General features: G+C 44.7%; 1 protein-coding gene across 1 annotated transcript in view; it reads right to left on the bottom strand.

Moving 5' to 3' along the window:
- TTC27 (tetratricopeptide repeat domain 27) overlaps window positions 1-25,165 on the bottom strand; it is a 795,933-nt gene that overhangs the window by 607,013 nt on the left and 163,755 nt on the right. Inside the window, exons 5-6 of the mRNA XM_073627729.1 lie at window positions 23,939-24,079; window positions 6,741-6,843 (exon numbers count right to left, since the gene is read on the bottom strand). Coding sequence (XP_073483830.1) covers window positions 6,741-6,843; window positions 23,939-24,079 — 244 coding nt within the window. The remainder of the gene's footprint in view (window positions 1-6,740; window positions 6,844-23,938; window positions 24,080-25,165) is intronic.

Raw genomic sequence — 25,165 nt, forward strand, 5'->3', positions numbered from 1 at the left:
GGCTGACTTTTCGGTATTTATGACCAAGCCCAGGTTTTCTAAATATCGCACTGTGCAGGCTACGCTCTGTTCTAGGGCCTGTAGTGTGTGATCTCTGAGCAGGTTGTCCACGTATCCGAGCACCAAGATTCTCTAGGCCCTTAAAAGACCTAGTACTGGTGCTAGGACCTTTGTAAACAACTGGGTGCTGTAGCAAGCCCAAAGGGCAGAGCCACAAACTGGAAATAATGTTCCTCTACTGCAAATTGCAGGAAGCCCTGATGAGGCTGAAAGATAGGTATGTGTTAATACGCATCCTTGATAACGATGGATGACTTCACCCGAAAGGACTGGATTAAAAGATATTGGTTCAGGGATCTTAGATCCAAAATGAGCCTTATGTCCCCATTTGGCTTTTGAAACTTGAACAGGTTTGAATAAAAGCCCGCGCCCCTTTCGGATACAGGAACATGTATATTCACTCCCTGATGCACTAAATGATCTAGTGCCTGAAACAATAAGTTTCTTTTTGGAGGATCCAAAGGAACGCTGGATCTTAGAAACCTATGAGGGGGAACCCCCCGCATACTTCCAGCTTGGATGCGGTCAGGGTGACCCACTCGTCCTGAACCACGGTTCTCCAAATGTCCGCAAAGTGCAGCAGCCTTCCCCCCACCTGATAGATTGGTGGAGTCCCCTCAAAAGGAGGGCTTGCTGCCGGGTTTGGAAGAGTTTTGGACCCAGGGTTTCTTCTGGTCCTGGCCCTGCGGCTTGGCCCCTGGCTCTTGCACCTTGTTGGCAACAGAACTGCCTTGGCACTGAGACACCTGAGGAAGCAGTCCCTGAGGTTTTAAACGAGAGACGTCTGGTCCTTCTCTTCACAGGAAGTAGGGAACTCTTTCCCCTGGAAATCTTTTGGATATATTTGTCCTCACCAAACAAACGTTCCCCATGGAAAGGGAACCCTGCCAATAACTTGCTACAAGGAAGTTCAGCTGACCAGTTTATAAGCCACAGAAGTTTGCGCATGTGTACAGACAGGAGAGCCATACGAGAGACTTGCTGTATAGAATCCTTCAAGGCATCTACAGCAAAACACAGTGCTCGAGGTATATCTGCCCTGCTTTCAGCAGGATCCTCCTCCTAGTTAGGCCTGTCAGGCCATCTGACCTGATCCTTTAAGGACCGGCAGACTCCGATTGCTGTAACAGCTGGCTGAATAGCTGAACTGGCCAAAGAAAAGGAAGCCCTTAATAGTGACTCTAATTTCTTATCAACCGTGTCCTTCAAGCCCTGTGCGTTATCCACCGGACAAGTTAAGTTCTTGTTTAAGGAAGAGACTGCTGCATCTACAGCTGGCATGCTCCACTTCTAACAAACTTTTCCTTAATGGGATACAAAAGGGAAAACCTCTTAGGTGGAACGAAAATCCTGTCAGGATGTTCCCAATCAGCATACACCGCCTGTTCCAACAGTGGGTGCAAGGGGAAAACTTGTGCAGCCTAAGGAGGCTTCCGGGACCCCAGAGAGGACCAGGGAGACTCAGAAACCTCAGCAGGAGGTAACTTAAAGGTAGAACAAACCATCTCGGTAGGAGTCTGGATCAAAAGCCTCTGCAACTGAGAGGCTGATACAAACTAGACATCTTCTGGCCCAGATTCCTCAGAAGCAGACTCATCTGCCTGGCCTTCCACAAAATCTTTAGCATTTAGCTCTTCCCCTTCATCAACCCATTCCTGCTCCAGGTTAGGAGGATCAGGGGAAGGGGATCTGTCATGCTTCTTGCCACCCTGGGCGATGGAGGCACCCATGCCAGCAATCCTGTCCTCTAACCCGGCTAGAGCTGAAGACAGCTCATGCCTGGTGATAAAGGCTGAAGCAGCAGCGTTGACAGTAGGTACCATACCAGACGGGCACAGCGGCTAAGACTGCCGGAAGCCTCTGGTCTTTCAGGGGATACGACACTAGGGTTTCGACTAGGCTCCTCAGAAGCTACTGATGACACAGATGTGCCCTTCCTTGTAGTGCTAGTCCCGCTCCTCTTTTTTGAAGACATTGTAAGCCTTCAAGGGAGTACCTGGGTTTATTATTTACACCACCCCAGAAGGGAGACCCTTTAATAGGGCTCACCAAGCCCCTATGCAACAATCCTGCTAAGTACCTTAGCCTGCCAACCAACGCCTGGTGACTCACGTGACCCAGGTAAAGAGAAATTAACTGCTGAACATGACTAGTTCAGAGCCTGCTCTGTGTCTCACAGCTGTCCCCTGGAAGTGTTGAATGTCTGCCACACTCAGCTTAACCGCTTCAGCCCTGGTAGATTTTACCCCCTTCCTGACCAGAGCACTTTTGGCAATTCGGCACTGCGTCGTTTTAACCGATGACTGCACGGTCAGGCGACGTTGCACCCAAACAAAATTGGCGTCCTTTTTTTCCCACAAATAGAGCTTTCTTTTGGTGGTATTTAATCACCTCTGCGGTTTTTATTTTTTGCGCTACAAACAAAAAAAAGATCAACAATTTTGAAAAAAAACACATTATTTTTTACTTTTTACTATAATAAATATCCCTCAAAAATATATAAAAAAACTATTTTTTTCCTCAGTTTAGGCCGATATGTATTCTTCTACATATTTTTGGTAAAGAAAAAAAAATTGCAATAAGCGTATATAGATTGGTTTGCGCAAAAGTTATTTTGCGATTATTATCGGAACTGCGACATTAGGGCGGACACATCGGACAATTTTGACACATTTTTGGGACCACTGACATTAATACAGTGATCAATGCTATAAAAATGCATTGATTGCTGTAAAAATGTCACTGGCAGTGAAGGGCTTAACACTAGGTAGCGATCCAGGGGTTCATGTGTTCCCTAGTGTTTGTTCTAACTAAAGGGGAGGGGACTGTGCAAGGGAGATGACAGATCGCTGTTCATACTCTGTATGAACAGACAATCTGTCTGTTCTCCCCTCAGAGAACCGGAAACTGTGATCCCAGTTCTCTGTGTGTCAGTGAGCAGGCAGCACGTGCGCGCCTTCTAGTGGCCACAAGGCGAAGTGACGTTACATAATGTCGCTTCGCCCAGCCGTGCCATTCTGCCGCAGTACAACTGTGGCGGCTGGTCGGCAAGTGGTAAATAATCTGGCTATTACACCAGGACGTACTGCACATGCACACACGGCTATATTCACACATGATGCGAATCTTTGCGCCCCAAGATAGAGCTAGGGTGCAAGAGCGGCTCCATGTGCGCACAACGTTCAGTGTGGCAACGACGCAAACAACATGCGCGCCCATCCATAAGAAAAGACAGCCAAAACAAGAAAAAGGTACTCCTATCCAAACACCAGCAGCTAGCCCAAACTCCCCCTGCGGTCACGACACACAGGTGTCCAGCCTCTAGCTAGTTTGACAGATTGTTACACACATGGGGCACCCCACAATAAGTAAATAAGGGGGTTTCACTTACCCGTCTGGGTGCAGGGCAACCTTGGAAACTAAGAGCCCAATCTTCACCCATCACTGCCTGGTTCCATCACTTGGGAACCGTCAAGGACTGGGTACTATTTTCATGTTTGAGGGTCCATTCCCTTGGACCTGTATAGCTCCATGCAGGAATGCCTTAGCTCTGGGATGTCCATGATTCCACTACGCAGAGTCCAGTGACTGAAGGTCACGTTACAGGCAAAACATCGCAGGATCACTGCATCTTCTTTGCTATGCTCAAGTACCATTTATTTAAGCATATAAGCTTTCCTTCAAATGAATCCGATCGGTCAATCCCTTGGTTCATTTAAGAACCGTTTCGGAGCTAAATACCTGGGGCTCGAGAGAACTCAACAAACGTGCCCATCGGAAGAAGAGAAGAAGGAACAAGATGGCGGAGAAGACCGGGCCACCACTAGAAAAAGAGCAACAAAAGAACAGAAGATAGCGGAGGAGCCCGGCAGAAGATCCGGAGAGCGGGAGAAGACCTGGACACCGGGAGAAGAGGCCGGAGAGCGGGGAGAAGTCGGAAGAAGACCCCCGAAGTCGGAAGAAGACCCCCAGAGCTGACTAATAAATTACTTTAAAAACCTGTGTAGTGTGTTTTTTTGACCATTTTTTTCCCCAGGTGAATGGGTAGGGGTACGATGTACCCCATACTCATTCACCTGGGGTGGGGGGCCGGGATCTGGGGGCCCCCTTATTAAAGGGGGCTCCCGGATTCCGATAAGCCCTCCGCCCGCAGACCCCGACAACCAACGGCCAGGCTTGACGGGAAGAGGCCCTTGTCCTCATCAACATGGGGACAAAGTGCTTTGGGGTGGGGGGACACAGGGCGCCCCCCCGCCCAAAAGCACCCACCCCCACATGTTGAGGGCATGCGGCCTGGTACGGTTCAGGAGGGGGGAGCCGCTCGCTCGTCCCCACCCCCTTTCCTGACCGGCCGGGCTGCGTGCTCGGATAAGGGTCTGGTATGGATTTTGGAGGGACCCCCACGCCGTTTTTTCGGCATGGGGGTTCCCCCTAAAATCCATACCGGACCTAAGGGCCTGGTATGCCCCTGGGGGGGAACCCATGCCGGTTTTTTATTTAAAATTTGGCGCGGCATTCCCCCTCATGACTCATACCAGACAGCTGTCAGCACTGCCTGTCGCTCATCGTGAAAGGAGAAAAACAGTTTTCCTTTCCCGATGAGCGAGCCAGCGCAACATGCACAGTACCCTGTCGCCGAGAACCAGCGTGATGGGATCACGCTGGAATCACATTCTCGCAGTCAGGTACTGTATTTCTCTAAATGGCTTTTCTGCCTTCGAGTAATGTGGGAATGGCAGAGTGAGATATACCCCATTCCTCGAAACCTGGGCTTTAACAGCCATTCTGGTAAAGAGAGGCAGGGTGGTACAGAGAGGGGCTTGAGATAGCATATTTAGCCTGTTTGGGAGAGGCCAGGGGTCTTCTCTTAGAAGTGTGAGCTTGTCTGTGTACCAGGTTCTTCCAGGCCAATTTGATGTAATGAGATACATCAATTTCTTCTTTTCCTTTTTTTTTTTTTTTTTTACAGAGGAAGAATCTGTACTGGAGGAAATGTACATGTTAACTTGAACAAAGTCCACTGAATTACTAGAGCATCTGATGCCAGTGCTAGAGTGAACTTAGTCCTGGCCAAAGATGTGTGTAACTTGTTGAACCTGGAGGCCAAGATTTCCACATCTGGAGTAACCCATTTCTTTGTCCAGGCGGTGACAAATGAGGAAATCCACCTTCCTACACTCCTAATATGTGAACAGTAGAGATTACTGGGCAGTTCTCTTGCATATAGAGTATGATCAGACGTACTTTCTCTTAAAGCTGTCCGATTCCTGGTTTAATATGGGTGTCCTTGGAGAAGGAGGGTTCAAGTGGTTCAGGGTCAATTTTATTGCTCTGAGTTCCAAGATGTTAGATGGGGAGCATTGCTTATCTAGGTGACTAGGTTCCCTGAACTGTGAGAGATTGAAACACTCCCCCCTAGCCTGCATCTGCTATCACCTTCCATGAGGGTGGCAGAAAGAACTTTCCTATTTCCATGGCTGGATTGCCAATTCATCAAGTTAGGGAGTTAATTGCTTGACTGTAGAGAAGCATAGGGAAGTTGAAATGTGGAATGCGTTTGTTCCAGGCAAGCAGAATGTAGAGTTTCAGGGGCCTTGAGTGGAAATGAGCGAAAGGAACAGCCTCGAAAGAGGTAACCATGAGGCCTAGAACTCTCTTGAAGAATCTTACTGAAGGATGTCTCTTGGATCTTAAGGTTCAAGCATGGGATACTCTGGGTGCAGCGGATAGGCCAAACTACATTGTGATAAATCTGAGGGTTTGTCTCCTAAACACAAAAATCGCTGATGAAATGGGTAAATGGGATTATGGAGGTAGGCATTTTGAATGTATATAAAGGCCAAGTATTCCTGTTTTGTCCAACTTACATTTATAAATGTATGTGCTGTATTGAACTGCACCAAAGCAACATTACAGGTCATTCCTACAGCATGGGGCCAGGGTATGGTTCCCAAGTGATTACTAAGGTTGCACAAATCCAGATGCACTGCTTTTATTGTTATAGTAAAATGCAGTGAAGAGTTTATTGAAGAATTCAAAGTAAATAGGTAAAAGCTAAACTAGTTAAGCATAGAAACATTCCCATAAGGGAGAAGAGGTGCACCACCTAGAGGACACTGGCAAAAAAAGTGGGGGAGAGTTATAAGCTGAAATGGGTAAATGGGAATATGGAGGTGGGCATTTTGAATGTCTATGAAGGCCAAGTATTCCTGTTTTGTCCAATTTACATTTATAAATTTATGTGTTGTATTAAACTGCACCAAAGCAACATTACAGGCCATTCCTACAGCATGGGGTCAGGGTATGGTTCCCAAGTAATTACTAAGGTTGCACAGATCCAGATGCACTGCTTTTATTGTTATAGTAAAATGCAGTGAAGAGTTTATTGAAGAATTTAAAGTAAATAGGTAAAAACTAAACTATGCTAAACTAGTTAAGCATAGAAACATTCCCATAAGAGAGAAGAGGTGCACCACCTACAAGACACTGGCAAAAAGAATGATAAGAGTTATAAGCTGCATGCCCAAGGGGGGCATGTTAAGAAGCTTTGCCAGTGTCCAATCATCTAAAGTTAGCAGCCTATAACCCAAAGTCTCTGAAGATCCAGACAGGCTCTTGTACTATATTATTAAGATATCACTTTTCATTATATGTAGTTGACAATAAAAAAAAAGGCCTACCTTCATTTATACTGGCTTGTGCAACAGCAAATAGTTCAGAAGATCTCTCCTCAAGTAATTTCTGGTGAATGGAAATACACCTTATAGTCCACCAGGGCACCAACTGAAAGACAGGTATTTATACAAAAGTGATAACAGGAACTATTTGTGTCTTCAATGTACAACAAATGGCAAACAAAAAAAACACACACATAATACAAATTACATAGTTTGGTTGAAAAAAGACACAAGTCCATCTAGTTCTAGTTATGTCCACAGTGACTATGTTTAACTGGGCTATTTGACTCCAGTGACCATGTTTAAAGGCATAATCCACCTTTACCAGAGATCACACCATCCCGTCCTGCCTTGTTGCTAGGACAATGCAAAGACTTTCCTAGCTCTTACTGGTCACCTCCACCATCACAGAAGTGAGCTCTCAAACGCTGAGCTCAGAGCTACTCAGGGAGAAAAAGCACATGTGAGTGGGTTTGAATCAGAGAAAGAGCTTGCTCCTGTGATGGTGGAGGTAAACAGTGGTTGTAAGATCACATATGTGCTGAAAGCAAAGCAAAGATCCACAAGTCGCACATCATGGATCAGACTCATGTGCATGAAGTGAGATGAATGGCAGCCTCAGCTCGGACCCCAGCCAAGCCATGCCCCCAACACGTTTCGCTCCGCCCCTTGGAGCTTAATCATGGGGATGGCTGGAATTAAAGTCCTGCATTACTGCAGATTTTTAGTTACACAATAATTGGGGATGATGGTACTTACAAATGAACAATCCATAATGGGCTTCATGTATTGACTTTTGAGTTGTCACAAAGCAGAAGGTGTAAGGAAACCTTTCATTAGGGACAGCTGTTCCAGTGACAATGGTCTAAAATAGGATTTCCCCTCACTTCTTGCTTTGTTTATGAATAGGTAAAGAAAGGTAATCTCCATAATAGGAAAAAAACCTGACAGGGGGTTCCTTTTCTCCTAATATTTTTAAATCAGCCTAGGGCCACACAGTCATGAACTGAAAGTGAAGAAGTAAAAATGCTCAAAGTAAGCAGCCATCTGTAATTTTGCTGAGATTACAAGAGATGCACAGAGAAGGATTTTGTTTGTGAAAAGTGAAAATTACAAGATTACAGGCTGGTGTACCTTATTGTATGCAGGTCAACGGACATAAGAGCTTTGTCACAGTAAAATCATATACTATGTAGCTATGTTATCTTTCCAAGGTTTATTGCGTTCAAGTGAAAAGCAACTGGACTTATATAGTATTATATATTGTATAGAATAGTCTACTAAGCCACTAGAATACTAAGGTTGTTGTAGCGCGTTATTTTTTGGATCAATAGATAATACAGTTCGTGCTAACTACATCCTAAGATGTAACAACAGAACTCTCTTACACTTTAGCACAGGGGTAGGCAACCCCCGACACGCGAAGCCTCTTTTGCCAGCACTCGACTCTCTCCCCATCAGCAGAGCAGCACAGGGAAGTGTCAGTAAGACACTAATGCATTCCAATCTCACAATTCCCAACTCCGCACACCTGCACTGAGGGGGAGTCACTGTGCCCCCACACATTGTAAAAGATGGAAAATATTGTTTGGTTCTCTAAATTTGCTGTAGCTGCGATCCTCAGCTTTTGTGATGGGGATGAAATTGGGTGCAGTTCTGCTGGGGGGGGGGCAGTCCCTGTTTCCAGGAGAAGGGGGACTGTCTTGGCCATTGCTAAAGCCAGTCACAGTCCTGCTAGCCCCCCCATCCACCATCTGGAGGAAGATGACTCGCTTGGTTTCCACTACCAAACTCAGAAAGAAGGGATTTCACTGTGATTGAGAAAACCCCAATCAGGTGACTGTTTGTGGAATTACTGTTGAGCTTCTGGGAACTTTGTTGAAATTATTCCTGAACCCTTGCGTCAGTTACTACTTACTGAACCCCTCCACTCTGTGTCCCTTTAAGCCACAGCCAGTATTCAGCGCAATGAAAATCACACCCAACCACTTTTTCTAAGCTGCGGGGGCCCGATCTTGCACACAGGTCCACTACTTTCAGAAAATGCCCCTGACCTGAGCGCAACATAGCGCATCCATTCCAGATGCTTGTATGTGACATCACATACATCACATAGAAGCACATGGGCTGGATGCGAGAGGTGGATCAGCAGGATGAGTGTGCCAGGACAGGTAGATGTGTTTTATCTTTGCTTCTTTTCACCACTGTGTTTTATCTCTGCTTCTTTTCACCACTCTGCATATCACGCATATCATAGATGAGAAGAGGGTACAATGTGTGGAAAATGAGCAGTAGGGGTTCAGAGGTGGAACAGATGAGCAGGGGGTTCAGAGGTGGAACAGATGAGCAGGGGGTTCAGAGGTGGAACAGATGCGCAGGGGGTTCAGTGTTGGGCCAGATGAGCATGGGGGTTCAAGTGTTGGGCCAGATGAACAGGGGGGTACAGTGTTGGGCCAGATGAGCAGGGGGGTTCAGTGTTGGGCCAGATGAGCAGGGGGGTTCAGTGTTGGGCCAGATGAGCAGGGGGGGTTTAGTGTTGGGCCAAATGAGCAGGGGGGATCAGTGTTGGGCCAGTTGAGCAGGGGAGTTCAGTGTTGGGCCAGATGAGCAGGGGGGTTCAGTGTTGGGCCAGATGAGCAGGGGGGTTCAGTGTTGGGCCAGATGAGCAGGGGGGTTTAGTGTTGAGCCAGATGAGCAGGGGGGGTTCAGTGTTGGGCCAGATGAGCAGGGGGGGTTCAGTGTTGGGCCAGATGAGCAGGGGGGTTCAGTGTTGGGCCAGATGAGCAGGGGGGTTTACTGTTGGGGTAGAGCAGTGGGGCACATGTGAAAGGAGGTGTATTGGTGGGGCAGATGAGCAGGGGGTTACAGTGGTGGGGCAAGAGAGCAGGGGGAACAGAGGTGAGACAGATGTGCAGGAGGTACGTTAGTGGGGCAGATGATAGGGGTGCTAAAATTAATCGTTGCATCGATGCATCGCGATTCAGGTGTCCCCGATGCCGCCTCTCTCCGTTCTCCTCTCACATCTCTCCTGAGTCCTGACCTCAGCGGGGAATTTTCAGCTCCGCCCGCTGACTATAGCTATCATATCAGAAGAGAGGCGGGCGGTGCTGAGAATTCTCCGCTGACGTCAGAACTCAGGAGAGACGTGAAACGTGAGAGGAGAGAGGCGGGACGGGCCGGCCGGGCAGTCACATGAGTGGGATGTATTTACTGTGAAATTCTTAAATGAACACTACAGTGAATGTCCATGTCAATACCGAATTTCACAGTAAATACATCCCGCTCATGTGACTGCCCAGCCGGCGCGTCCCGCCTCTCTCCACTCTCCTCTCACGTTTCACATCTCTCCTGAGTCCTGGCGTCAGCGGGGAATTCTCAGCCCCGCTCACCTCTCTACTGATATGATAGCTATAGTCAGCGGGTGGGGCTGAAAATTCCCCACTGACGTCAGGACTCAGGAGAGAGGAAAGCGGAGAGAGGCGGGACGGGCTGGGCCGGGCAGTCACATGAGCAGGGATGTATTTACTGTGAAATTCAGTATGAAGTTCCATATTTTTTTAAAAAGCACATACAGCGGGGCACATCATTCATTGTAACATGGCATTTATTAAAACAAAGTAATTTTAACAATGGTAAGTAGAGTACAAATTTGTTTGTACTCTACTTATACCTCACGCTCCGTGCTGACAGGTCCCTGGGCTTCCCTTTGCACATTCCACTGTTAACTCCTAGTGTGCTGGAAGGTGCAAACAGGAATGTCAAGGAAATGTCAGCACCAGTGGCAGCCCGTGCATTGTGGGGGGGTAGTGAAGTGATGGCTGCATTTGATTGGCACAGGTGGCTGCATTTGATTGGCACAGGTGGCTGCATTTAATGGGCACAGGTGGCTGCATTTAATGGGCACAGGTGGCTGCATTTGACGGGCACAGGTGGCTGCATTTGACGGGCACAGGTGGCTGCATTTGACGGGCACAAGTGGCTGCGTTTGATGGGCACAAGTGGCTGCGTTTGACAGGCACAAGTGGCTGCGTTTGACGGGCACAAGTGGCTGCGTTTGACGGGCACATGTGGCTGCGTTTGACGGGCACAAGTGGCTGCGTTTGACAGGCACAAGTGGCTGCGTTTGAAGGGCACAGTGGCTGCGTTTGAAGGGCACAGTGGCTGCATTTGATGGGGGAGGTTCAGTACTTTTCAGTTTGTTTGCACCCCCCAAACATTTTGAGCACCAGCTGCCATTGATCAGCACAGAGACAATCTTTTGGGAACTGTGATGTGTCCCAGAAGATTGCAGAGTGGAAGGGCCGCCTAGGTGGCCCAAGCGGAAGTGTGAGCTCGTCAGTAATCGTGATGCATCGTGGAATCGAATCGTTGACCAGATAATCATAATCGAATCAAATCGTGAGACCAGTGAATATGCACACCCCTAGCAGATGGGAAAGCAGGTTACAGTGGTGCGGCAGATGAGCTGATGGGTTCAGTATTAGGACAGATGAGAAGGTGATTCAGTAGTGAGACAGAAGAGCATGGGGATACGGTGGTGAAGCAGATGTGCAGGGAGGTACAGTGGTGGGGCAGATGAGGAAAGGGGTACATTGATGGGGCAAATTAGCAGGGAGGTTAAAGTGGTGGGACAGAAGAGCATGGGGGTACAGTGATGGGGCAGATTTGTGCAGTAGGTACAGTGGTGGAAGGGATGAGAAGGGGGTTCATCGGTGGGACAGAAAAGCAGGGGGGTACAGTGATGGGGCAGATGAGCAGGGGGTAACAGTGGCGAGACAGATGAGCAGGGGGGGTTCAGTGTTGGGCCAGATGAGAAGGGGGTTACAGTGGTGGGAAAGATGAACAGAGGGGTTCAGTGTTGGGGCAGAGGAGAAAGGAGGTACACTGGTGGGACAGATGAGCAGGGGGTTACAGCGGTGGGGCAGAGGAGCAGGGAGTACAGAGGTGGGGCAGATGTGCAGAAGAGAAAGAAGGTACATCGGTGAAACACATGAGCAGGGAGTTACAGTGGTGGGGCAGAAGAGCATGGGGGAAGAGAGGTGGTACAGATGTGCAGGAGTTACAGTCGTGGGGCAGATAAGCAGATAAGTTCAGTGTTAAGACAGATGAGAAGATGGTTCAGTGGTGGAGCAGATGTGTATGGAGGTACAATGGTGGGGCAGATGAGAAAGGGGGAACATTGGTGGGACAGATGAGCAGGGGGTTACAATGGTGGGACAGAAGAGCAGGGTGGTACAGTGGTGAAACAGATTTACAGGGGGACAGTAATCTGAGGTGTGAATGTGCAGGAACTGAGGCTCATCTGAGGTGTGGAATTTCAGGAATTGGGGCTGATCTGAGGCATAAGAGTGCAGGATATTAATTTTTCATTACTAAAATAGCTTACAGCATTCACTTTATAAAAAATCCTTTTCGTGGTTGAGAGTGTGAAGTTGAAATTTTTTTGTTATAAAATCGGCACGCTCAATTTCTTTGAAAACATTTTTCAGCACACTGTGCTCAAAGGGTTGCCTACCTCTGCTTTAGCATGTGACTATAATTGATACTGTTTCAGAAGTATGTAGTATGGAGTCTGCACTATCTGTCTCCATATTCTGCTTACATTCAGTGTCCAGATGGATGAATTTGAGAACCTGTGTTGGGCTGTCTTCTGTGTGTGGTTATGGATGCTAGAGGCTTCTTCAAATGATCCTAAACCAAAAACTGGTGATTCTGGGAGTTCAAACAGAATTCACTGAAGGATGAATTACTCTACATAGATGGATATGGTTGGGATGTGATGCCACCATACCGTTGACAGCAGAATTGAGATTTGTGTACATTCTTGTGACGTTAAAGCGGAGTATCACACAATTTTTGATGTTTGCCCCCCCGTGTTGCTGATCGCATTGTCATGAATCGTGGATTGTTTTTTTTTTGTCAGAGCTTATCACCTATTTTGGGCAATAAACAGGTGCACTTCCGCAGTACCTTGCCACGGCAAGGTACCTCACATCCTGCGGCCCATTGGCTGCTGAGATATAAGTGTCATTAATTCCAGGAGTCAATAAGCAGCTTCTGCAATACGAGTGCACCGTGCTTTGTACACAATGCACATGCACAAGATCGGGTATCCCAGGAGGAGCTACGAGTGCACTTCAGACGCCCACACCGAAGATGGGAGCGCACTTACTAAGGAGATGACAGTGAGTGCTTTGCACAACTATCTAACCAAAAAGTGTTCATTTACTACATATGCCGGAATGCATTGTACAAGATGCGACCATGTGACAGTGTTTATTTTTCTGAAAAGGCTGGAACTCCGCTTTATCCTAAATTCTGAATTTGCTGGTTTTGTTAAAAAATGAAAAAAAAGTAGAATTCATGAACCCCAAAGGCTAGCAGTTTAACTACCCATGTTATGAGTCCACATGTTTTCCTTATCCCATTCTCAAATATTTTATGCTGAAATTCAGCACAGCTTAAACACTAAAGAAAAATGTATTCTGTATCATAGAAGATAAACTTTTATTTACCATGGTTTAGTTATAGACATGGCTTGTTCAGAAGTAAGAGTTGGCAGATACAGGTTCTAATATATAAAAGCCAAGAAAAAGATCTATGCTTTAGTTTCTAGAGCACTGTGGACATTTTATGTCATTAGAGACTGCAGATTTTCTATTGAGGCAGACAGAGCACATACTGAGATAAGAGGATCAGCAAAGCATAACCTGGAAGCACAGATTGCACATCATCAGCATGACTCATGTACATACATGAACAGAAATAAAGTTTCTAAACAATACTATGAGCGAATAGGATTATTAACATTCTTTCAATATGTAATTACAATTATTTCAAAGGAATAAAAATATCCTGTTTTTTCTCCCAAGGCTCCATGGTCACCTTTACTCTCCGAATGCACTGCAATGATCAGCTTACATTCTGCCTCCTTTAATTCTCTCTAACTATAACTAGTTGCCACCTCCACACCCTCACATTCATGATCAGAAACAATCATGCCTCATCTTTTTTTTCCTTAGTCCATGATTGACTTATGCTCTGCCTCTTCTACTTGTGCTCGAGGATCAGTTCCCCCTCTGCCTTCTTTAACCTCCTTATCTCCAGGATCATGATACACTCTCCTCCCCCCATTATCAGCTCCAGTGATTGGTGCACTATATTGAGGATTACCTGTCCAGATAAAATATTGTCTGATTAGGCATACCATTATGTTATGAATCTCTCAGCCTTATTATCCTGCGCATAAATGGACACACATTTTTAGTGCATATCTCTAAACATTAGAAAGCAAAACATAATTGCATTTTCTAAATTATATTCACTGGGCACTTCTATATTATTTGCAGCATGAGGAGAACTATGCACCAGAAAAAGAAAGTGCCAGCTAGGCAGTTGAAAAGTAGTGAAAGGGTGCATAATTAAAAACTCATTCATGTAATTATTTTAATGCAAACAGTGCACAATTCTTAAGTAATATTCACAGTATACAAAATAAAATGCTGTATTTTTTTAAAACGAAAAGCTAATGTAATTATTTATATTAAAGGAATGACTGATAGCTCGTACCCATTGCTCATTTTGTTGTCTGTTACTGCCTCCTGCTGAAAGGTCTCTCAAGGGCCCAACATAAACAGACTACACACATAATCAGACCTGGATATGTTTGCCCCTAGTATAGCAAACTTGTTTATGGGTGAGTGGGAGGACAAAACTATTTTCTCGGTTGCCCGCCACCAACTATTGCTATACAGGAGGTATATAGACGACCGACTTATTCTTTATTTGGGATGGTACTAGTGATAGTCTCCACGAATTTTTGAGAGAACTTAACTCTAACACTAATAATATTGTTTTAACCAGTGAGGCCAGCCAGAGTGACATACACTTCTTGGATGTCACTATTTTTAGGAAAGGGAATTGTCTGGCAACCAAAGTTTACTTTAAGCCCACCGACTCTAACAGCTACTTACCTACCACGAGTGGCCACCATCCGATGTGGCTTAAGAACATTCCCAAGGGCCAATTAACGAGAATAAAAAGGAATTGTTCGGAGGATACAGATTTTTTAGTGCAAGCCCAAGTTTTAAAGAAAAAATTCATGGAGAAGGGGTACCAAGAGACGATGTTGGACTCCATTATACATGAACTGGCTCTCCAACCTAGAGCCACCTTGCTTGATGAAGCTCCACTCGTAATGGCTAGAGAAAGCCACGAATGGAGCTTTATATCAGAATTCCATTCCCAGTATAGGGAGGTGGAGGACATTATTGCGTCCCATTGGCATGTTTTGCTGATGGATAGAGTTCTACACTCGGTCTTGCCACGCAGACCCAAGTTTATTTACAGAAAGTCTCTGAGTATTGCCGATAAAATAGTGCAGAAAGTACTTGACCCCCCCGTCCAGGTTGCCCACTATCTGGGACAGAAAAGGCTTTTTTAGCTGTAGACGATGTCGAGCTTGCAGAGAGGTCAATAGGCCTCTCAGGGCTGTGGAAAATTTTAGGTCGACCTCTAATGGCAGAGAATTTGCCATTGGTGAATTCATCACATGCAATACGTCGCATGTGGTGTATGCTCTCCAATGCCCGTGCGATTTGATTTATATTGGGCGCACAAAAAGGCTTCTAAGAGTAAGAATTGCTGAACACATAGCCAATATCAAACTGGGCTTTAAAGACCACAACGTCTCTTTACATTTTAAACTTAAACACAATCAGGACCCGTCGGGTCTTAAGTTTTGGGGTATCGACCACCTCAAGCAGAAATGGAGGGGTTCTAATCTGGTTCGTGATCTCTCCAAAAGAGAGACCCAGTGGATATTCCTGGCTGATACCTTGTCGCCAAAGGGGTTAAACGTTGACCTAGACATCAACTGCTTTATCAGTGATTCCTAAAAGTAATTTTGTATTAATATTTTTTGGTAATTTTAATGATTACAGTGTCTATTAACTGAGCAATGATTATCTCTGAAGCAGAGTTTTTTAATCAATGTCTACTATTTATTTATAATGTCATTTTTTGCATGACCCTCATTATGACCTTTATTATATATGTGTGTGATATGCTGTTATCTCCGAGGGATATAGATTTATATTCCTTTTTTTGATACTGATGCTTTTTAATCTATATTAATTCAACTTATATTGATTTATCTATTTTTTACTTGCATGTCCTTTATCGGGATATGATTTTTAATATATACTGTTTATTTAACTAATTTCTCTTATGCTTGAAAATATTTATGAAATCATAGCTTGTAAGTGTTTGCTCTATCATTAAGATTATGTTGATATCTGAGTAATCTTTAAGTTTATGTAATCATGTCTGTTTGTATTGCAGTGATATTTGTTTGTTATGCCGGCTAGTGACTGTGCAGGTTTGTGCGCTGTGTGGACCTATGAGATGAGCGATCGCTCGTTGATCCTGACACATCGCCACAGTCACTGACTATGTGCAGCTAGGTTTGACACGCCCCCCCTTTCTTCCTATGCTGAACCACCGCTGAGCTCCTTGTCTGACGTTGTGCGCCTGACGTCGGGCCGGATGTTCTGCGATTGGTAGCTGTGATTGGGGCGGGTGATATAAGCCTTGCATGACGCCGTGTAGCCACGCCCTCTGTCGAAGTCAGGATATGACGAAACGCGTCAGGGCGTGGCTTACACGACGCCGGAAGTGAGGTATGCGTTCCACCACGGCCCGATCCACAACCAGGAAGTGACCTGTTCCCCTGGATATCGAATCGGCTGGTCTTCTGAACGGTGACACGCTACCCATATACGTTTTTGCTTGTTTAACTGCTTTTATTGTGTACGTATATAGAATGAGGGGTTTTTTATGAAGATTGTGGGGTACAATTTAATAAACAGAATTACGCTATGTGCACACAATTTTCTCTTTCTGGCATTCATCTGTTTGGAGTTGTGGCCCCCCCCCTGAACCCCCAGGAGCGGTACTGAGAGAGTGGTGCTGAGAAGACCTTTTGTTCTTGGAGGCTTTTTAAATTAGTAGATCTGGTGAGTTCGATCCCCTAGGGGGAGAGTGTCAACACAGGGTGAATTTCTGCTGACTGGTGGAAGGCGCACACTAAGATACGACTGTATTGTCACTGATGGACTTTTTTCTGAGCACTTCACAGACTCTCTACCTCTCTGTTTGATTGCTTTTGTGCGTAGTTGGCCGCATGATTTTATATTTATCTTTGCTCAACAATTAGCGCTGTTTGTAGTATATGTCTACTCGTCTGGTTTATATATACTATTATTAATAATATTTGTTTTTAATCTTATGATTTTCTAAAACGGCTGCTGTCCTTTAGATCACTCTGCATAGATACTGAGTGTTATCATCTCCCCCAGTCTTTAGTTTTGCTCTCTTTTGACATCAATTGTTCCATTTGGCGCTGAGTGGTGTGCTGTAGGCCTGAGCAGACCTTACCTTGATAGACCTGGATATGTATTTTATCAGCTGTGGCACAAAACGGTTTAGTAGATCCATTCAGGTCAAGGATGGACAAAATGGCACTGTTAGCTTTATTTTAAATTGAGAAGTGACCAATCTCATCTGGAACTTTGAACATTGGTAAGGAGACATATTTTTAAATTAAACTGATACTAAAGACTAAAGTCTTGTTTTTTTTGTTTCTCGGGTCTCTCTTCAGCGTTCCTGGCCCCTCCCTCCTGTTAAATGCCCCCACAGCAAGCAACTTGCCATGGGACACCCGAGCCAAGCCCGGCCCCACCCTCTCTCTCTCCTCACTGGCTCACTGACCTTGATTGACAGCAGCAGGAGACAATGGCACTTTGCTGCTGTCTCAGCCAAGGAGGAGGGAGAGTCCCGAACAGCCGAGTCTCTTGTGCAACATCGCTGGATCGAGCTAGGCTCAGGTAAGTGTTAGTGGGGCTGCTGCACACAAAAGACTTTTTGTCTTAATGCATAGAATGCATTAAGATAAAAAACCTTCTGGCTTTACAACCACTTTAAATGAAGGTCACTTTTCTGCTTTCTAAACCCAAACAATCAGTGCATAAACAGATGAACATAAACGGAAATCTTTAAACTTGCATCTCAAAGAACTACACTTATTTTATGCTTTCTTGGTCTTTGAATTTTTTTTTTTTTTTTTTAATAAAAGCGAGTTATTCCTTAGCTCTCTTGTTTAATAGGCTAAGCTAAATCCTTCATCAGTAATCCCTAAAAGCACCAATTATAGTGAACCTTGCATGAAATAATGTAAGATCTGAAATTCTGTGAGCCCCCATCCTTGAAGTGTTACTAAACCCACAACAGTAAAATCAGTCTGGATAGGCAGTAAAGCATACTTGTTATACTCAGGGGTTAATCATCTGCATTGTGTATAAAGGCTGTGTAATCGTGTCTCTCTGATCCTCCTCTTTTTTAACTAACTCCAACCCATCTCTCGCTAGAACAGAGCATTAGGAGTCAGGCTGCACATGCTCAGTTTGGTGTGTATTGCTAGAGATTTTTTTTTCTAGGGAGAGTGCATGTGATCAGCACAGGACCAATCAGCACTGTCCAGACAGACTATTAGGGGAGAATGAAAACTCCCCCTACAAGCTTAAGACACTGATAGAAGTCACAAGACTGCTATATACTGCAGATGAGAAAAGGTATTTAGCAGTTCATATTTACTAAAATGATTGCATTTCCATGTTCTGTGTACTGTGGGAGACCAGATATTGTGAATGCAGGTTCAGGGTTTAGTAACACTTTAAATGAAAAAAAAAAAAAAAAAACCATTTGTAAAAAAAAAAAAAAAAAAAAAAAAAATGCTAAATAATAACTTTATAAATCAACTTCTTAAAGAAAAAGGAAAAAAGCACTTATCGCCGACTGAGAGATAAGTACATCATTTCTTACTCTATGCCATGTCCTCCGAAGCAATCCTGCTGGTGGTGAGTTCCTGCCCGCTACAGGACTGCCAGTGACATAGCTTTCAGGGTGGACCTCACACCTAAAATTCCATAGTTCAGGAGTTTTCGCTGCTAAAGTCCAAAGGGAAACCAATACATCTGAAACTGTAAGTCTGCCAGGTATCTCTCCCCCCCCCCCCCCCCCCCACATTGGGCAGTAGCTCCTTTCTTTGAAGGTCAGGGGGAGGAACCATTAAATACTGTGGGAACAAAATCAAAGATAATCTGTGCTTAACGTCAAACACTATGCAAAGACTGAAGCTCCCACTATATCTGAATACAAGACTTTTTGTCACATAATCACTTGGACATTTAACTATTTTTATAACCTTTGCTGGATGTTATATGAATTTGCTGACATAAGAGCACTTTATCTTTTTTTTTTGCACTATTGTACTTTATTGATTTATGATTATATATAATGTGTTCACATCATTTGGCTGCTATATGAAAAGACTGATATAAGGGCACTTTAACATTTTTATGAGTTTACAGCACGTTAGCACGTGTTGAATATATTCAATATAGCTTAATATTTTTCACATGCAACATTTTATTTAAAAAAGCACTATGGAAAAGCCAGGAGACCACCACTCCCAGAACATCAACATCTCTTTAGACTTCAGCCAGTGATTTCTGGTGAAATGAACTGCGTTTGGCCACAGAAGGAAAGGCAAGTATTTATTTGCTTCTTTTATAGGCATGTCTATATTGTATTGGGCAAATAAATATCAAAAAACCCATGCCACGGTTAAAAAAAATGTTATATATAACTTAATGCAAACTTCAAAGCTGCTGTGTCAAATTTGTGCTACTCAATGTGCATACTATATCACAGCGCTACCAACCAATGAAGTGCATCAACTACAAATAAAATGCATCAGAGTCCAAAAAGTGTCCAGTGCTTGTTATTGCCCAGTGTCCACTAAAAGGTGCTCAATGTTCCTCTTCAATTGTAATATTCCACATAGTGCATCTTCCCCTTTTATGAACTGATCACCCACTTGCCAACACCGTCACACCAGAAAACTCACCAGATAACTATGTATGACCCTCTTATTTATCAGTCACAAAGCGCTTACACCCCTCAGGGGGATTCCAGGAGCCCTGCAAATAAAAGTATGCACCCTGAAGACATTAGCAGGACAAAACACGTTGGGGTGGGGTTACAGGAAGTGCTACATACAACCGGAGGTCCTAGGAGAAAGCACGGTATTGTTAATTAAATCACATATTTCTGAGTCGGGCTCAAAAAGTTGTCAGTGTTGCAGCAACATTCAGCTGGAAATTGGAACAATCGCAGATCAAAGTTTACATTTACCAGCACACTATGGATCATCAATGTAGTCCGAAAAGCTTTATTTATTGAAGAATGATCACATCACAAAGGGAACGGTGCAACGTTTTGAAGCCGCACAGGACCCCTTTGGGAGGCATGTGGGAGAAAGCAGGGCTTGCGCTGTAAATGGCTAATGCTTTACATGTATTAGATGTGAGTGGGCATACTTTTGTTTTTATTGAGGGGTACAAGCGCTTTTTCACCCACTAATAAGAGGGTCATGCTTATTAGGGGATTTTTCTGGTGTGAAAATGTCCGCGGGCCTGTGAATTAATCATGGGCACTGACGGGCCAGACATTCAGCGGTGGCCGGCCGGGTGCAAGCCATGGGTTGCCAACCCCTGCTGTAGACTTTACCTTGCACATTAGCCATGTGTGCGGGAACTGTGTCAAACGCTTTGTCAAAATTTAAATATACTACGTCCACAGCCGTTCCTTTGTCCAAGAAGGTTTTGCTTACCTCCTTGTAAAAAAATCAGATTTGTCTGACAACTTCTGTCTTTCGTGAATCCATAATGTCTGTTACTTAGAATATCCCCAACTATAGAATTTAAACTAACAGGTCTTTAGTTACTTGGTAAAGACTTTGATCCCTACGGTGGCAGTAGGGGGGGGGGGGGTTCAGGGGACAGAGAACACTACAGTGGGGGGGGGGAGAGGAGACAGAGGACACTGCAATAGGGATTACCCTAATAGTGACCCCAACACCCCTGGGGACAGGGACCCCTTCTAACCTGGGGACAGGGTCCCCATCACCCCTGGGGATAGGAAACCCATCTCCCCTGGGACAGGGACCCCATCACCCCCCCGAGCAGGGACCCCATCACCCCTGGGGACAGGGACCCCTTCTCTCCCGGGGACAGGGACCCCATCTCCCCTGAGGAAAGGGACCCCATCACCCCTGGGGACGGGGCCCCCATCTCTCCTATGGGCAGGAACCCCATCTTCAGACCATGTTGGCTGGCAGGGCTGGCACCAGCCACCCATGGGTGCCAGGATGGGGGAGGGGGACAGTAAAATCCGAAACCCCAGCCTCAGCGTGAACTGGCTTTGGATTAGTGAAGCACCTTAAAGTGAGGTAAACCTGTGCTGTTTCATATTAATATGTTCGGATGTTTATCTTAATTTATTAGCAGGTGAATGCGGCCCTCCATGCATTCACATACATTGAATCTGGCCCTTAAGTTGAAAAAGGTTGCTGACCCTGCAGATCTATTTTGGGCACGAGTTCATAAACAGATTATTGGGGGACTGGAGAAAGTGCAGAAAAGAGCAACCAAACTGATAAGAGGCATGGAGGAGCTTAGCTATGAGGAACGGTTACCTGAACTAAATTTGTTCTCTCTTGAGAAGAGATTAAAGGGGGATATGATCAACATGCATAAATACATAAGTGGTCCATATAGTGAACTTGGTGGGGAGTTACTCACTTTAAGGTCATCACAGAAGAAGGTCTGGTGAACACCACTGAAGCTGGTCCAGTCTAAAGGAGATGTCCTTTGAGATCCGGGGCTTCCATCTCCTTCCAGGACAGCCATCCATCTGGATCTCTAAGACTTACTGCGCCCGAGTGCAGGGTGTACCAAGATGGGTGTCGGGATGTTCACCCGCTGATGGAGACACGGAACGTCACTTCCGGTACCGACTCGCTCTCTTCTCTGCCCTCTCCTCCCGCTGACTTCCGGTTGCGAGCAATGCTGCCTCATTCCCAGCTATCGGATTAGGCATCAGGAGCATTTGTGCAAGTACAAGTACTCGCGCAAATGCTCGGTATCGGTACTGATACTAGTAACGGGACAACCCTAATGACCTCCATGATTTTTAAGGACAGCACCAAGTATTCTAGGCATGGAATGAAAACATTGGCGACATATTGCAACTATCTTTTTCCATTCTTCAAGAACGACCTCTTTTACAGCCTGGATGCTGGATGGAGAGTGATGCTCAACTCGCCTCTTCAGAATTTCCCATAGGTGATCGATTGGGTTCAGATCAGGAGACATACTTGGCCACTAAATCACTTTCACCCTGTTCTTCTTCAGAAATGCAACAGTGGTCCTTAGATGTGTGTTTTGGATCATTGTCACATTGGAAAAAGTGCACTACGACCAAGGGCACGGAGTGATGGTAGCATCTTCTCTTTCGATATAGAGCAGTACATCTGTAAATTAATGATACCATCAATGAAATGCAGCTCCACAACACCAGCAGCACCCATGCAACCCCACAGGAAGACACTGCCATCACCATGTTTCACTGTAGGCACCATGCATTTTTTGTACTTACCTTTGCGACGCCATACAGTTTTAAAGACATCGGCTCCAAAAAACATTTATCTTTGTCTCATCACTCCAGAGTACAGAGTCCCAGTAGTCATATTCTTTTCCATCATGGGCCCTGGCAAATTCTTGGCGGGCTGGTTTGTGCATGGGCTTTAGGAGAGGCTTCCTTTGTGGACAACACCCATGCATGCCATTCTTCTGCCGTGTATGCCATATTGTGTCACGGGAAACAATCACCCCAGTTTGGCTTTGTACTTCTTTAGCTAACTGCAGTGAACTTGCATGGCGGTTTTCTTCAACCCTTCTCATCAGAAGATGCTCCTGTCGAAGTGTTAACTTCCGTGAACGACCTGGATGTCTCTGTGAGATGGTTGCAGTTCCAGCTTTGTTACATTTTTGTATCACTTTTGCTACAGTATTCTGACTGATAATTAAAGCTTTGCTGATCATCTTGTAGCATTCACCTTTCTTGTGTAAAGAAATTTGTTTCTTTCCCGGGCATTGTAACATTTCTCTTCCATGTGGTGCCATTGCTGACAGCATGAAATGGGAAGGAGTTTTCTTTGTTAAGTAACGCCCTTTTATAATCAACTCTCTGCTGGACACCTGTTTAATGATTAGACTCACCTTTGGTTGAATTCTTGTTAATTAGGATTTTGTTGTCTAAAATTTAGCTTTGCTCCATAGACTTTTATCGGGGTGTATTCATTTTTTGCAACATGGTCTTGAATAATTTGTTAGGAAAAATACTTTTTTTTGTGTGTAAATTAACAAACCTTGGTTGCAATCAATGGCCCGCATTTGTGGGAGTATTTTGTAGTATAGTGTCCTATAGGAAATGTTGATTCTGAAAGGAAAGTAAAGGTTTTCTGACAAATCTGTTTGAGTGTACTCATTTATGTGCAGCACTGTATAAGCATCTTACTTTTACAGGGTAATTTTTGGCTTAGTTAGAGCCTGGAGTTCCACTTATAGATAATTCAGAACTTGGGATGTCTGTCACAGCAATCCTGCGATAACATTACTAAATAAAATGCCCCTGTAGAGGGAGGCAGAAAAGCCCCCGATTTTGCAGTCACTTATATGTTCTATGGCAAGGAGAACCCCCTGTGACTGAATTTCCAGGCCCACCTATCTAGTACAAGTGGGAATTAAGCTGCTTTTTGTTGTTTTTTTTTTTCTTACAAATAAATGTTGGTGATGTAACTGCCTACTGAACTGTCCTACAACTCAATGACAGTAACTAGTGTAAATAGTTCTTTGTGCACAAATACAATTGTTTTATTTTAGTTTTCCTTAGTTCAATTAAAAAAGAGAGACAGTAAATATAGACAATATAAGTAAAATGTTTAAAATCCAATTTAAACCATGCATACCTATACACTGCTTGTACTTGTTAATATATGGAAATAATTTACGATATAATATGATTCATTTATTACACAAATGCTTACACCCAGAGGGTCATGCGTACTGAGAGTTTATGTCCATGAACATGTATTTAATTTACTGTGTGGATTAAGTACACATTAAATAAAATTAGAACTAGAAAGATTACATAGGCCATTTGGAGAATGCCTAAAAGAACAACTGACAATATGCAATCATCTATGCCTAACACGTCTTCAGACACAGATCATTTCTTACCTGGAATGCTGTAAGTTTGTTCCTCAGGTTCACAAAGATTACTCTGGCCAGCACTAAGAAGATTGGATTGGCTGTCAAGCTGTAGACTGATTCTCCATCAAGAACAAGCGTGCTCAGAATTGCAACACACAACGCTTTGCTCTGGAAAACATTGAAAAATACCAATCAGTTAAACTGAAGAATGCAACTATAACACATACTGTAGCTGTTGAACCTGAAACTTAAAGCGGAGCTCCAGTCCCTGAAGTGAAATTTAAAAGTCAGCAGCTACAAAAACTAACTGCTGACTTTTAATAAAGAGCCACTCACCAGTCCCGCGATCCAGCGGTATGCTCACCCCAGTCAGTTTCACCCGCTGTCTTCTTTCCGTGTGTCCTCCCTCACCGACATCTTCACTATGGGCACCGGGCTGTGACAGCTTGTGGCTTCACAGCCGGGTGCACACTGCGCATGAGCAAGCGGCGCTGCACTCTGACTAGTCCAGAAGTCTTCTGGGACCGTTCATGTCTCCCAGAAGACTTCGGGAGGGAAGGGCGGGTAGGAGAACTTCTGTTTCCAATCGCAGAAGTGGGAACGGGTACCCGCTCCCCCCCCCCCCTCCCCAAAAGCTCCATTTCACAAACAGGAGCTGGGAAGGAGGACTTAAAGCAGAATTCCTTTTGGGTGGAGCTCCGCTTTAACTGTATGATATTACAGACAACTGCACCTGTTCATTGAGATTCCATTTCTTGTGCCCTTTTAAAACTTGGAAAAGTCACTGATTTCATTTTAGTTCAATCTTATTTTATTGACAAATGAACCAATACAGATTAGCATAGTCACAAAGTAAACAGTATCGCACATAATGTATCATACGGAGAGTATGAGTTCTCAGAAGGTGAGATAGTTTCTGAAATGTAGATCTTAAAGGCAGCAACTATGTATAACATAGAAAAACAGGACAAGTATATAAGGTACAAAGCACCAACACCAACATCATGGGTATCATATGAACAAAAATCATTAAGACATCGTGAAGTACACTGAAAAACTATTACGATTAGAGAAGTGTATGCTGTAGGGATCACATATTGTCAAAATGGGGAAGGAATGGAGAGAAAGAAGACAGAAGGATCAGGGATAAGCTACACTTCAACTAGGCTATGGAGGTAGTGGCATTTGGGTCATCCTTCAGCCCATGAGAAAAAACTCAGAGGAATAACGGAACATTTGCTCGTACTTTCCAGT

The sequence above is a fragment of the Aquarana catesbeiana genome, linkage group LG04 (genome assembly GCF_042186555.1).
Source record: "Aquarana catesbeiana isolate 2022-GZ linkage group LG04, ASM4218655v1, whole genome shotgun sequence".
Classification (NCBI taxonomy): domain Eukaryota; kingdom Metazoa; phylum Chordata; class Amphibia; order Anura; family Ranidae; genus Aquarana; species Aquarana catesbeiana.